The sequence below is a fragment of the Echinops telfairi genome, unplaced genomic scaffold (assembly GCF_000313985.2).
Source record: "Echinops telfairi isolate 266 unplaced genomic scaffold, ASM31398v2 ScPeMD7_7424;HRSCAF=8462, whole genome shotgun sequence".
In the NCBI taxonomy this organism is placed as follows: Eukaryota; Metazoa; Chordata; class Mammalia; order Afrosoricida; family Tenrecidae; genus Echinops; species Echinops telfairi.
Genome location: NW_022111324.1, coordinates 92685983 through 92701444, shown reverse-complemented (window position 1 = coordinate 92701444; position 15462 = coordinate 92685983). Strand labels below are relative to the sequence as shown.

The following is a 15462-nucleotide window of genomic DNA, read 5'->3' as shown; positions in this document are numbered from 1 at the left end:
TCAAAAGCAGGCAAAGATGCCACAAAGAATATTACAGAACAATATCCTTCATGAACATAGATGCAAAAAATTTCAACAAAATTCTGGCCAATAGAATCTAGCAACATACCAAAAAATTATTGATCATGACCAAGTGGTATTCATACCAGGCATGCAAGGATGGTTCAACATTCAGAAAGCAATCAATGCAATCAGCATTTAAACAAGACAAAGAATAAGAACCACATGACGACATCAATGAAACGAAGCCAAACTCAACTGCCATTGAGTTGATGCTGACACAGAGCTACTCTAGATGACAGGGTAGAACTGCCCACTGTGAGTTTCCAAAATTATAACTGTTTACAGGAGTAGAAAGTTCAGTCTTTCTCTCAGTAGATAAAGCATTTGACAGCATCCACTACCCATTTATAATAAAAACCCTCCAGAAAATGGAAATGGAAGGAAAACTCCAGAACATAATAATGCCACATATGCAAATTCAACGGCCAATATCACACTTAATGGGGAAAAATTGAAAACATTTCCCCTGAAAACAGGAACTAGACAAGGGTACCCTTTATCACCACGCATATCGCTCCATACTGGAAGTCTTATTCAGAATCATTAGACAACAGACAGAAACCAAGGGAATACAACTGGGCAAAGAAGTGAAACTCTCACTATTTACAGATAATATGATTTTATGCAGAGAGAACCCCAAGGACTCCACAAAAAGATTGTTCAAAACAATTGAGATTTGGTAAAGTAGCAGGATACAAGATTAACAGGCAGGAATCAACTGGCTTCCTATATACCGGCTAAGAGAGCTCCAAAGAAAGACACCAGGAAAACAATGCCATTTACAATAGTCACCAAAAAAGAGTGAATACTTAGGAATGAACCTAGCCATAGAAATAAAAGACTCATGCAAAGAAATATACAGAACATTATTACAGAAAACAAAAAAATACACCTATGCAAATGGAAGAATATCCCATATTCATGGATAGGAAGACTTAATACTGCGAAAATGTCAACACTACCTAAAGCAATCTACAAACATAAGGCAATTCTGATCCAAATCCTAATTTCATTCCTTTTTTAAAAATCATTTTATTGGGGGCTTGTACAACTCTTATCATAATCCATACATATATCCATTGTGTCAAGCTCATTTGTACATTTGTTGCCATCATCATTCTCAAATATTTGCTTTCTATTTGAGCCCTTGGTATCAGCTCCTCATTTTTCCCCTCCTTCCCTGCTCCCCCTCCCTCATGAACCCTTGATAATTTATAAATTATTATTATTTTGTCATATCTTACACTATTTGACAGATCCCTTCACCCACTTTTCTGTTGTCCAACCCCCAGGGAGGAGGTTATATGTAGATCCATATAATTGGTTTCCCCTCTCTACCCTACCCTCCCTCCACATTCCTGGTATTGCCACTCTCAGCACTGGTCCTGAAGGGATCATCTGTCCTGGATTCCCTGTGTTTCCAGTCTGTACCAGTGTACATCCTCTGGTCTAGCCAGATTTGTAAGGTAGAATTGCGATCATGATAGGGGGGGGGGAGGAAGCATTTAAGAGCTAAAGGAAAGTTGTATGTTTCATCATTGCTAGCCTGCACCTAATTTCATTCTTTAAAGAAGTAGAAAAACTAATGGCTAATTTAATATGGAAAGGTAAAAGACTCAGGACAAGCAAATAACTCCTCTAAAAGAAGAACAAAGTAGTAGGCCTTGAACTACTTGGCCTTAAACCTACTCCACAGGCACGGTAGTCAAAACAGACTGGTACTGGTACAATGATAGACATATAGACCAAAGAAACCCGAGAGAAAACCCAGGCATGAAAGCATTCACCTACAAGCAACTGATTTTTCACAAAGGACCAAAAAACACTAAATGGGAAAATAAATCCTCTTTAACAAATGGTGTTAGAAAAATTGGATCTCCAATTGTACAAGAATGAAACAAGACTCATACCACACCTCATGCACAATAATGAGTTCAAGATGGATTATAAACTTAAACCTAAAACCCCAGAGCCATCAGGATCATCAATGAGAAAACTGGGACAAACTTAAGGACCCTATTCAAGGCATACATACACATACGGCCAAATATAATGAAGGAAGCATACACAGTGGTAGACAAAGTAGATGACTGGGACCTCTTACAATTAAAAAAAATGCACAAAGAAGGCATAGAATGAGAGTTCATGGATTACAAAAAATTCTTTAGTGATGACATAAGGGACAAAGGACAAATTACTCAAATCTGTAGAATTATATAACACCTCAATTAAAAAAAAAAAAACAATCCAACAAAAAGTGGGAAAAGGACACGAAAAGACAAATCTAGAACCACACTTGAATGTCTAACAAACACATGAGGATATGCTCACACTCACTAGCCATTTGGGGAGATGCAAATCTAAACAAAGATGACATCTAACCTTTTACCCACAAGGATAGTTCAATTAAAAAGAATAGACAACAACAAGTGCTGGAGAGGGTTCAGAGAGAATGGAACTCTCACACTCTGCGGTTGGGCTTGTAAACATGTACAGCCATTATAGAAAGTGCTATGGTACTACCTAAAGCAACTCTGAATGGAAATACCATATGACCTAGCAGTAAGTGTGCTGGGCATATACCCAAAAGAAATAAGAGCCAGAACACAAACAGACATGAGACACATGCTCTCCCATGTCCATTGCAGCACAGTTCACAGTAGCACGAGGCTGAAAACAGCCCAAATGCCTATCAGTTGAAGAAGGGATCATAAAACTGTGCTGCATACAAACAACGCCATCCCTAAGAAATAGCAATGAAACACCACATGACATAGATGAACCTGAAAACCATAATGCTGAGTGAAGTCCATCACAAAATGACAGATACTGTATGCGTCCACTACTGTCAGGGGAAACACCAAGAGGAAAGCAGGCTGCTGCTCTCAGGTCACGTGATCTTCTATTCTGGTCTCCTAAGCAATGAGGTAGAGAGCCTGTCTAGTCCCTATGCACCACCTATCATCCCCCTAATATGTACATCTTAAGAACCACAGTGACAGGGGAGCTCTCATCTCAGCTGGGGTCAGTGTTTCAAGATGGGGGAGAGGGAGAAGGCCATTCAGTTGCCGCCATACAGCATTGTTCGAAGATCACCCCAAATCAACATATACTCTTAGAAGAGTGACAAGTAAACCTTACTGTATATTCAAGTCAAGATGGGCGAGGGGGGCATGTATGTCTAGAAGGTGAATACATTTCTGTTGATGGGTAAACCAGGAGGAGCAACCTCCCATTGGGAAAAAATGCTTAAGAATACTTATATTCTTAGGTATAAAGCCCAAAGAGACAATACGCTGGGTACTATGTTCCTAAGTGGACACTTTTGACCTAGTTTCTATCTAGCCCTTGGTGACCCAGGTCATGTGCTCCTACTGGGCCTTTAGACTATGCTCTTTCCAGGAGCACCACATCTGTCATAGGCCATACCAAAAGGGCTCAATGTGGAAAACCCACTAAGTGGACTTTACCTCAAACTGGCCTGTAGCAGATTTAAGGAACCGACATATGTACAACAGAATGAAGCGCCGCCTGGTCTGTGCCATCTCACAATGGGTGTTATGTTTGAGCCCATTGTTGCAGGCAATTGTGTGGATGGCACAGACCAGGCGCTGTTTCATTCAGTTGTACATAGGGTCACTGTGAGTTCAAAGAACAACTTGGATTTTGATGCAGTGAGTGAGATACATATGTCCCAAGTTGTCTCAGATGCAGGGGTTGTTGGGTTAAGGCTCATTTCTTCAGGTGCATGAAGTAATGCAGAATGCCCTACGACATCTTAGCAAACACTATAAGTGGAATCTGCTTCCCACTAAACGCCAGGAGCAGAAAATGTAGATGGGCACTATAGAGCCCCATGGGTTATAAAAGGATTATAGGTAGGCCAGTCATTCAGTAAATTAATCTGTGCATAAAACTTCTTTCTTAAATAAAAAAATTCATTTTATTTGTGGTCTGTATTTTGATTTTGATTTCCAATAGAACTATGTCCCGCACAGTGATGGTGGTTAATATTTCAATTGATCATGGGCTCCACACTCAGTGGGCCTATGAATTCAATAAACACAGGGCCTGAGACAATTCGTCTTCTGTGCTGACAGCAGGGGGAGCCCTTTCTCTCTAGCGTTGCAAAAGCTGTTTGCAAGTAACCCCCTGTAGCGTGATAATCAAGAGTCTTTAATTTTAGAGTGGTACACATTCACTGAGCCCAAGTACACATTCATACAACCCAGTACCTTCTCATGTGGTTGATACATGAACAGTCAAGAAACTCTCATAGAGATTTGACTTCTTAGCCCCCTTTGAGGTAAAACCCATTGTATTGGTGTAAAATCAGTTGACTCATGGTGATCCTATGTTTCAAAGTAGAACTATACTTGCCTGTGTTTTCTTGGCTGTAATGTACAGAAGCAGACTGCCAGGGTTTATGCCCATGGCAGAGGAGTATGGGTTCAAACCACCAATCCTCAGGTTAGCAGTTGATCACAACCTAATGGACCCTCTGTTAGGTAAGGAGGTGGCAAACAGATCTCTATGGCTTTTATTTTGAATAATTGTGAAGCGGAGACCAAATGTTCATTGAATTACTGTCACCTGGAGATTATCTGTAATTTTGGTGGTTTTGTATGCTGAGGATCCATTGTGGGGTGTGCTTCCATGATGTGATTTTGCCTTCTCTCTCTTTCAAAGATCACCTAAAAGGAGGAAACAATGGCAGAACTAGCGCTATGTCAAGACAAACTGCCACAGGAAAAGAGCAAGCATACTTTATAGGAATCACATTTCTATCTGAAAAGGAATCCCAGGTCCTAGATAAAATATATAACTGTTTTCCATGAGATTGTAAAGGGGGTTTGGGGCCTATTAGCAAGGAAGAAAAATATATTGGTGGAGAAAGTCTCTTGGCAGGGCTTTGAGACAGGTATTCTTCAGCCTGAAGCAAGACTATTTTTTCAGCCTCCCCATCAATCTGCCACCATTACTTTTAAACAAGAACTTAAACTCTTACACAACACGTAATCCACAGTGAAGGAGGACTATTTAATGCTAGACAACTGCCATTGCTAAGCTTGTGGTGAGCTGCCATTTTTTAACAGGCAGACTATGTTGTTTAATGTGCTTGTGAAAATATTCTTTATGATAATTAAATAGAATAGTTGATAAAATTTGATAATTATTTGAGTGATACCTCGTTCCCACAGAAATCTTTTTTCAGAGAAAAATATTTCCCCTGTAATTTAACCACGTCTATAAAATCAACCCCCTCTTAGGCAGTTTTAATAGTATTGAGTTGATTTAGTCAATCCCTATGTGGCATGTCGAGGTTTGCTTAGTGTTTATTAGCATGCACCATGCATTAGTGTGTTTTCTGCTAACACAGATGCCCCTTAAGACATGTATGTTTACTCCACCAACCTGGAACATTTGCGTTATTATAGCCACAACCTTGAGAAGAAGGAAAAAAAAAAAGCATCCATGACTTCCAAAAAGGGAACGACAGTTGGGCAACTCTTGTCACGTGCTCTCCCCAACACAGCACATCCACCGAAGACAGGGACCCTGGAGGGCTGCAAGGGCGGTTGCAGACACTCCTTCCCTCTTTGCTGCGCAAAAGAAGGCTAGCCACGCCCCTGCGCCGGCGCGCACATTCCGCCCGCGCCACGCGCTCCCCGGGAGCCAGACCTTTTACTTTATTTGGTTCACCGAGTGGAGCCCCGGCCCGAGCGCCGGCGGGGGAGGGCGTGGGGGCGGGCGCCTCGGGGCCGGCACTCGCGCATTCCATCCCGGGCGCGCGGGCGCGGGCGCGCGCGGGGGGTGGGGGGCGGATTGCCCCGCCCGCGGAGCGTCGCCCCTCTAATTATAGCCGCGGCAGCTGGGGCTCTCGCGGGTGCTGGCGCCCCGGGACAGGTCCGGACTCTGCGGGAGGGAGAAGGCCAGCCGGGATGGGCCTGAGTCGGCCAGGCCCGCAGGACCAGCCATTTGTGGCCCGGGACCGTCTCTCCCGGGCGCGCGGCTCCCCGCACTCCCCGGGGCGGGGGGCTTAAGACACCTGCGGTGCCCGCCTGGGGCTGCAGGGTGCAAGGGCCCCCGCTGCAGCTGGGCTTCCGAAAACTCGGGCCGGGTGTGTGCCCGGGGTGGCGCGGGAACCGGGAAAAGTTTCCAATCCATGAACCCAGGCGCAGGGGGAGTCAGTGCCACCCTGGAACCCACCGCGAGGTTGCAGCGGAGGGAGCCGCCTCCCGTTTCCTTTCCCTCAAGAAAACAGGACTTGGCAGGCGCGAGGGCTGTTTTCTTTCTTTTCAAAGGCCCATTCGGAACAAAAAGTGGAAGGAAAAACAAAAAACAAAACACGGCTACAAGTTGACGGTCTGGACCTAACCTCGATTGTTTTTCAAACGAATCTCTATTTGTATCAAGATAACGTGGCTCAGCAACCGCTGGCATTCGTGACTGCACGGAAAAGGGCACGCGCAATTTATTGTGCAAAATCAGCTTGGATTTAGGACGATGTTTATGTCAGAACCCTATTGTGACTCACGAAGTAATTTCTCGAGAGACAATTCACCACATAGGACTGTAGTCTGAACTAGTTTTAATCTAGAAGGAAACCAATGGGTGGACTCTTGCAATATGGGCTGGTACCCCCAACCCTGCAAACTGACATTCTTCCAGTGACACCAACTGGAAGGTCCTCCAAGTCCTAGACATTGTCTTTTCAACGTATGTGCCTACTTAGTAGGTGTTAAAAAAGAACAGCAGCAACTCATATGGTGCTTACTACGAGAATAGTATTCCAAAACTTCCCTGATGACTGTGACCCTCCTGTGAAATTCTGATTTCAATGGTATGTGGGGTGCAATACCTCTTATCACCAAAAAACAAGTGTTTGAATTGCTATTTGCAAGAAGAAATAACAAAATGAGGATAGCAGGCTTTTAGCCTAGATTGAGGCATGAAACTGCCCTGTTCTGTTGAGCACATTACACAGTTCCAGGCTGGGGAGAACAGGGAGGCCCATTTGTAAAGTCATGCTGCTTGATCCAGACAGTCCCTGCTCCTCCATTTTACTTCTCTGAGGAACTCTTCGTGAAGTAGCAAATAACTCAAAATCATACAATAAAAGAACAACTGGCTAGTCGTTAGATACTAAAATAAACTCAGGTCCTTAGTGCTGAGATGTTGCTTCTAGATTTTTTTCTTTCCACCTGGAGACCTACATAGTCATATATACAGTTCAAAAGATTCTATCTGTACTGGGATAGATACTTCCAAATGGAAGGAAATGTGCGGTGCCCCGAGGATTTGTCCACTGCAGCTGCCGCATGCTTACAAATCACAGCTATAACTAACTCATTGGTGGTGTGACACTTGTCCCATAATGGGCCTCTAAATGTAAAGAAATAATATTGGTTGGCCAAAGTGCTGAGAGATAGGTATATCATATAACAGTTCACTTCTTCAAACTTCAAAAATATTCAAATGTGGCAATATTACTTATTACTTTCACAGGCTATCTCACTATGAAGGACTTCTGTTGAATTGCTACTGGGGGCTCTTTAGATTATGCAATCTAATTTCTAAAGCCCATACAAAGGGTGATATCAACCAATATGTGATACGGCTTAAAGTAGGAATACTGCAATTTAATTCCCCCAAACTCGTCTCTCTCCTAAGGTAGTTTCCATGACTGGGTTTGTGATTATAACCAATAAATATATGCATTACTTTCACTGAAGACTTGTAGTAGGGAGATTTTGAGTCAGTTTGCTTTTAAAGAGTGATTCTACATTTTATATAAGAAAGATTTAAGATTGTACTATAGAATATGAAATGCTAATAGGGTGGTCTCGTAAAGAAATTCTACTCAGTTGTGTTTTTCACATTAAAGATAATAGAACAGTTTTTAATACACAATGCTTCTCACCTTCTGTTTACCTTGCATGGATTGCTTTATGCTGTTTAGTGCAGGCAGAGATGCAGAGTATTAAAAAGCAGTGCAAATATAGATAGTATATTCCAGAGCCTTTAAAAAGTTATACCTCAAAAATAATGAAGCAAACTAAAATCTAGCATCTTAAATTAAATGGACATAGGGGAGCACTAATAGTCTGATAAATTAAAACAGAGTTCTGTTAGAATAGACAGAATTTCTTAGTGGTAAATAAGGGTAGTGGGAATATCCCCGATTGATTATGGATTTAGCTGTGGCTTAGTTGAGTAATCCACAGATAACCCATAACACAGTCAATTTCCCTCTTTCACCTGCTAAGGGGTCATTTACAAATTGATTTGAGTATATTTTGGTACCTTTTAAATTCCAAATAGCATTTAATAACTGAGGAAAATGTAGGGTAACAGAAACAAAGGCTTTAGATAATTGGTAATTTGAGACAACAAACCATCATTTTTTTATTTATTGTAATACTATTGCTGCTAGCAGTTTAACCAGTGATGAAGGAGTTAAACACCCTCTGCCTTCTAGAACCCCAAATGATGAAGTGGGTCAATATGCATTTCATTCTTAGAGCAGGTTGACTTTGGTCTGTGGCAGAGAAGAGGTGCTTCTAACACAGCTCCCTATGCACAAAAGGCAAGCAAATGAGGGTGACTCAGGGCTTTTAGTGGCATTCACACGACTGAACATTTTTCTGAATGATTCCACGTATACACTTAGGAATCAGGAAGAGAAACATTTTGCTCCCTACTATCCAAATAAAAAATATATGCAAAATAACTTTGAGTAATCAAGGGCAGTCTAGAAATTAAAAGGAGCTGCATATTTTCCTTGTTAATTCCTCCCCTCCCCTTTCTGGAGAATAAACAAAGACATCTGTCACATCAAGAGTCTGAAAAAATAAATGCAATTATTAAAGTCCACTTTGGGAGGAGGAGCTTTAAAATGACAAAAATGATGCCTGATTGTCATGGAACTTTAAATTTCACCAAAAGAAACAACCAAAATTAAGCATTTTTTCGTTAAAAAGCAAACACAAATCAATCGTTTTTACCTATTTTACTTCCAAATTACTAGATGAAAAATTGTTTGCTCTATAACTTAGAGTACTGTTCCTTGAAAACTGCCTCAAACAGGCTACTAATACTAGAAAGTTCAGTAAAACACATTCAGTCATGCCTCCAACCCCTCCCAAGTCACGGAACCACACTTAATGAAATCAGACTCAAGTACGGCCGCTCTAAGGGCAGGGTCTGCGAACTGGCTCAGGAGCCCTGTGTGGCTCTTTCGGTATACACATGTGGCTCTGAAGTACAACTGAAAAAAAATGCCGAGGATATGATTCAGATCATGGTGATTTCATTTGTTTGTAAAACTGTATTTATGGCTCTCCAATAATGTTTAAACTGTTGTGAGGGTCAGGATTGGCTCTTGTCAGAAGTTTGCTGGCCTCTGCTCTAATGTATCATTACCACTTAAACCCTATAGTAGTCTATCAAATTGTTTTCCAACTTCCTTTCATAGAAAACTCTGCCAAGACATTGACCAATAAACAGTAAAAAGTTAAATAACTAGGTGACTTCTTACAGTATGACAGACCAAAAACAACAACGAAAGTTTTCTGGGGGTCTTTCCATTTCTCTCCCGAATTATAAACTTGGTTTTAAATATACAAACTAACACATGGCTTTGGTTCTCATGGATTCCAAAGCTTCCCCAAGTATGAGCTTCTCATTTTCGTCATCAGTCCGTTTCCTCTGGCCTAACACAGCTGCTTGAATCGTTTTCTAGCTCGCTGTCTTGAGGCTTTCCAGGTAGTCACTATTCCCATTTATTGTTGCAGCATGGCTGGCTCCACGGCAAGGGGAAAGTAAACGAGTGCTTTCTGTTGCGTACTTTGCTCAGCTCTTGTTTTCCTGTCCCCCTATCGATTGCTCTTTCCCTGGCACCTTTCTTCCTTCCCTTGGCTGCCTTTTTGCTTTATATCCTGTTCTGTAGTGCCAGTAAAACCCCCAAGCCAAACCCATTTTTATTTGCATTGTGCCCTGAGTGATGAGAGCAACAGCCCCTTCTACTTTAAAAAAAATTTAAGGTTTGAGAAGATACAGTGCTCCCAATGTTGTTTTTAATACTAAAAGGAGAAAAGAAAGGAACTATACATTTGACAAATAACAGAATGCCAGGTGCTAATTCCATAATGATTTGAGAAAAATATTACACTCACTTGATATAGAAAAAAGTATCACCTTTAACTTAAAAAAAAAAAAAGAGGTGGCAGTTTTATACTTGGGGGCCAAAGGTGTGTAGCAGAAGTTGTAAACCACGTGTATGTTCCTATAACTTTCCAAGTGAAGCCACCTGAGACATGTTAAATTATAAAACTTATTAAAGCACAAAAGAGGAAATCTTCAATCCCCACATATTTTGAATGTTAAAAACACAGCCGAAATCCGAGGATTTGAAATCTGATACTGCCCATGTGCTTTTTATACAGCTGTGGTTAATCTCTGTACCATCCTCGGGTACAATACAAGATCAAACCCATGCCCATGTCCCCCAGTGTTGTTAACTTTTTACTTATAAAATGCCAGCCAGAGAAATAACACAGGAGCACTTTCAGGAAGGCTGGGTAGGCTTACACAGATCTTGTTTTCGAAGAGCTGCAACCTCCATGCAAGTACTGGTGATACAGCAGGAAGTGTTGGGCTGCTAATTGCAAGGTCAGCAATTCAAACCCATGAGCTACTTGACAGGACAAAGATGAGGCTGTCTGCTCCCATAAAGATTTATAGCCGTGGAAACCCTAAAGAGCTCTTACTCGTTCCTACAAGGTCCTACAGGTTGGGTTAACCTCCATATACCCAACCTTCTAACTCTTCAGTCTGCTCCTTGAAAAAACCATCAGGGAAACCTCAACTGTCTTTCTCATAGCTGGGTAGACTTACCGGAGAGGATAGTTCTCATCCATATGTTTTGAAAGCTCATCTGTATTAAGATTATACAAAGTACAGATAGCTACAATAAATGAAATCAAATGACTGATCGACTTGTAACATCCATGAGGTCAAATTCCAGTTTTTAATAAAGTGCCTAGATACACATTTATACAATAGATCACAATAGTGAATTATTTAAAATGTCTTTATGGGCATTTAAATTTAACTGTTTCTGCATGGTGTGTATTTACATCCCAAATACCAGTCTGATTTGAGTCATACATATACTCTAATAAGTATAATGACAAACTGGTTAATCATGCAAGTCTGTTTGTAATATAACAATGACTGGTAACATGTATTTGCAGAGCATTAATAGGTGCACTCATTGAAAACACTATGAAAAAATCATTTATTTGGTGCAGTATCTGAATTTCAAGGGTTAATAACTTGACCATTAAAAAACATTTTGAGCAATTTGAAAAATGACAAAAATTTAATTACAAAAAATTAGTAACTGTTCATATTTCCAGATTAAAATTGATGCCAGGTTGTGAACACACACACACACACATATATATATATGTGTATACTATATATACTATATATATATAGTAGACCTTGAAGCCCTGATTCAGCCTAAATTATATGGCCAAGTTACAAACGCCTGAACAAGAGGGTCAAAACAGTGTTCCTGCCAATGTTAACTCAGAACATCACAAAAGAAAAACCAGTATCACTGTGAGGCTATTTCTAATAATTGTTGATTTATTGGTTAAAAAAAAAATCATTTTACTGATGCAAAGTGATCAGGAAAAGTAGTTTACAAAAGGCTTCTAAAAATAAGAAGTGGGTCCGTTCTATTATGTAAAACCTTTCATTTCTTTAATTTTCACTAGTTTAATCATTTCCCCCCCAGAACAGTATTATTCACTTGGTATTTCAAACACATGTAAGAAGGAAATTATAGGTTTCCTCCACCCACATTTGGGCTGTCACTGATATGCCCACAGGTAGTCCTGGCAGTGTCTCTCAGCTGTTACAGTCAATGTACCATACTGTATTTAACACTCAATAGAAATGGGTGTAGGTGATAGCTAGCAACAGCCAATAGCACTACAGGTAAATGATAAAAAAACAAAACACAAAACAAACAAAACCATTCCCACAATCTCCAGGTTTACTGCACTGAAACTTCTCGTGCCTTTTTTTTTTCCCAATGGAAAAGAGACAGCAACAACAACAGAGTTCTAGCTACGACGTTTAACAAGATGAAGTGGCGCTGTAGAGCCTGGCTCTGTTTAAAAATGGCAGTGCCATGCCTGTAAATACACATCGCCACCCAATATAACCACCTTCCATCACTGAAACTGTGTATTATGTAACCAACGAGCATGCGGCATTGTAATCTTACAACTGATCACGTGAACAGTGAACAATGGTCAACTTTGTCTTAAAAACAAAACGTGGAGGCTTCCCCCACTCCCACTCCTGCAAATCTCTCAGCAGCTCCTCTCAGTCACCGATATTGCAAGAACTGAACTTTAAGAACAAAGTAGATTAGAAACCTACTTTCCTATTACCTAGAATGGCTTGGGGTCAACCCACTGATGTTTCCCAGTGGTAGGCCAACTTCACAAGTTTCCCCCTTCACTCATTTCCTTTCCTTTCCCACCAACTGGCCTACAGCCTGAGAAGGGGACCAGCAATGAAGAGTAACAGACAGTAAGGCAATCTTACAATGCCAGAAAAATGTATTTGGCTTTTTTTTCTTTTTAAAATAAGTGCATACAAATACAGCTAGAAGCATTTTTGATTTGCCAAGTGCTCTTAAAAAGCAGCGCAAGTCACAGCCTACATAGAACAATAACTGTCACCAGGATAATAAAGCACAGATATGCTAATAACATTAACAAAAGAAGAAAATGCCTTTATAAGTACATACCTTTTGTCGTCAAAAAAAAAAAAAAAAATCGAAGCACAATGTATTAAAAAACAAACAAAACCAAAATGATAGTCATGTTATGAAGTCTACATTTCCCTTGTCCTGGATATATATGTATATATATACACATACATATATATATACATATATATAGAAACATATATACAATTCAAGCAGTTTTAGTTAAGGGTAATCATTGGGTTTTTCTGAAACCAGAAAGTCAAGAGTCTCTCTCTTTTTTCACTTTCACATCTCCAGCCAGGATGGTGGCAATTTCCCCCTGCATGAAAGCCCAGGGGACATTGGAGCCCACAAGAGGGCATTTTTCCCCACTGGGACAATAGACCTCTCCACTAGCTCCCTGCTGTTTGATGCTTTGTCTGGAGCAAGGGAAGCAGAACTTGTGCGAAGGCACAGAGGGGCACTGCACAAAGTGAGTGTCCTCCAGCCGCTCGTGGCACAGTGTGCAGCACAGTGGGGCGCTGGCTGCCAGAGAAGAGTCCGGAAGGCTGGCAGGGTGCACAGGCTCAAGTCCTCCTGTACTGCTGGCGCCTTGGCCCCCCCCATCTCGGGCACCCAGCCTTCTTTGGTTCACAGAGGACGGAGAGGGTGGACTGCTGCTATTCCTCCTGGTAGTGGAGTGAACCTGGTTGGCATCTTTTGTGGCATGACTGCCCCCTGCATTGTCTGCTACTAAGATTAGGGCTGCCATGGGGGACTGGCCATTCTGGGCTGCTTCAGGCGGTGTGGTCCGGTTGGAATGAGGGGAAGCAGTGGGTGGGGGTGGAGAGATAAAAGAGGATGTGGGAGTCATGGGGATCTTGAGCCCATCAGTTGATGTGGAAAGCCAGGGCTGGGCCTCTCCATTTATCTTGGAGGCGGCGACTTCACCTTCTGGTTCTGGAGAAGGCTTCCTCTTCCTTGCTGTTCTTGCGACTGGGAAAATTAAAAAAAAGAAACAAACAAAAAAAATGGAATAAATGAACATGGACTTAGAAGACTCCTTCCTATAGCCAACGTTATGCAAAACTCCTTAGAGAATTCTCATCCCGTAAAAGCAGGTCGAATAAAAAAACTCATGCTTTTCAAGTGTAGCTGTAACTCAAAACAGTCATCCGTAGAGGGCTGGCAGTATGAATATGGGCTTAAAAAAGGAATCTCTCATGTAAAAATGGTTATGTAGACAACTGCCTGATTTTTAAGCAAAATGCAGTGAATGCAAGGTAAAAATCACACGCCTGCAGATACCCACTGTTTGGGCTGTGCATGTGATCTTTCATGTCCCCCAGCAGGTTCAAAGGTGCCTGCTCCCATCCAAGAATGAGTGCGAAAGGAAAAACCCTGGGTCAGTCAGTCAGCGCAGTCTGACTCATCTCTGTTATGCTGCTTCAGCACAAGAACACGTTGCCACTAAACACTGGTTCCACCTCAGGCAGATCAGGAAGTTGGGTGTTTGTTGTTTCTGCGGGTTCGGGTACTGGTACACAGAGCGAGCACGAGCACCCCCACATCTACTCTGCGTCTCCCGCTCTCCCCCTAAGACCCACTCATTTCACAGCCGCCCCTACCTGCTTTAGACCCGTTGGCCCCGTTGGCCTCGAACCCCAACAACCTGCCTGCAGTCAGGGCCGGCTCCTTCTTAAACTTGCTCTCGAAGGGCCCCGAGTGGCCGTGCTGGTGCAGGGCCAGCAGGGTGTCACGCACGGTCTTGGGCCTGTTGACCCAGTCCTGCTCGCTGGGCCCGCGGCCCTTGCCCGCGCCCTCGGCGGAACCCAGCTCCGAGGCCCCGGCGGACAGGCTGTCGGCAGGGCCTCGGTGCGCGGGCGGGGGCGCCTTGTCCTTGGCCGCGGCCTCGCGCTGCTCGTGCTCCGCAGCCACGCTGCTAGACACTGACGCCGGCCGCTTGTGGGCGCCCAGCTCGCTGGCCTGCACGGGGCCCAGCCCGGCGGCGGCGCTGCCCGACACGGCGGCCAGGGAGGCGGCGGCGCGGCCGCTGAGGCTGAGCGCCGCGGGGAGCTGCGCCGCCGAACCGTTCATAAGTGGCACCAGGGTGGGCGGCACGGTGTGGCCGCGTCGCGGGTTCGGGCTCTGGCGGTTCAGCTCCGGAGGGTCCTCCAGCTTGGAGAAGCCATTGGGCACCAGGATGCCGTTCACGGGGGGCGGCTGCGGCTGCACCAGGCCGGCCGCCTGGCGGCTCCCACCGAAGTCGGAGGCGAGGCGCGGGGGTCGCTCGGCGGCGGGCGCCAGCGGGTAGCGCTCCAGGCCCTGCGGGCCTCGCGAGGCCGCCTCGGGGGGGCCGTGGCCCAGGTGCTGCTGCTGCTGCAGGAGGATGTCTTTGGCCGAGAGCGGCGGCGGCGGCTTGGTGGCCGAAGCGCTGGCGCCGGGCGGGGAGCGGCCCTCCTGGAAGCAGCCGTGCGCCCGCTTGAGCTGGCGAGCCGTCTCGATGACGAACTCAACGCGGTCGGCGCCCTCGTAGTTGACGCAGCCCCGGCACACGGGCTCGGTGAAGTCCCAGATCATGGCCCAGGGCATGCGGGGCAGGTCACACAGGTAGCACGACTGCC

At 43.7% G+C, this 15462-nt stretch overlaps 1 protein-coding gene and 1 long non-coding RNA gene across 2 annotated transcripts in view; both read right to left on the bottom strand.

The window, feature by feature from the left end:
* Positions 1-4585: 4585 nt before the first annotated feature.
* LOC123522561 lies at positions 4586-5626 on the bottom strand. Its single transcript, XR_006680812.1, has 2 exons — positions 5479-5626; positions 4586-4757 (listed from the first exon to the last, which is right to left on the bottom strand). It is a non-coding gene; the product is annotated as an uncharacterized LOC123522561 (long non-coding RNA).
* A 5450-nt stretch (positions 5627-11076) lies between these two features.
* Positions 11077-15462, bottom strand: part of IRF2BP2 (interferon regulatory factor 2 binding protein 2) — a 6109-nt gene continuing 1723 nt past the window's right edge. The window contains exons 2-3 of the mRNA XM_045298215.1: positions 14467-15457; positions 11077-13834 (exon numbers count right to left, since the gene is read on the bottom strand). Coding sequence (XP_045154150.1) covers positions 13119-13834; positions 14467-15457 — 1707 coding nt within the window. The 3' untranslated portion in view covers positions 11077-13118. The remainder of the gene's footprint in view (positions 13835-14466; positions 15458-15462) is intronic.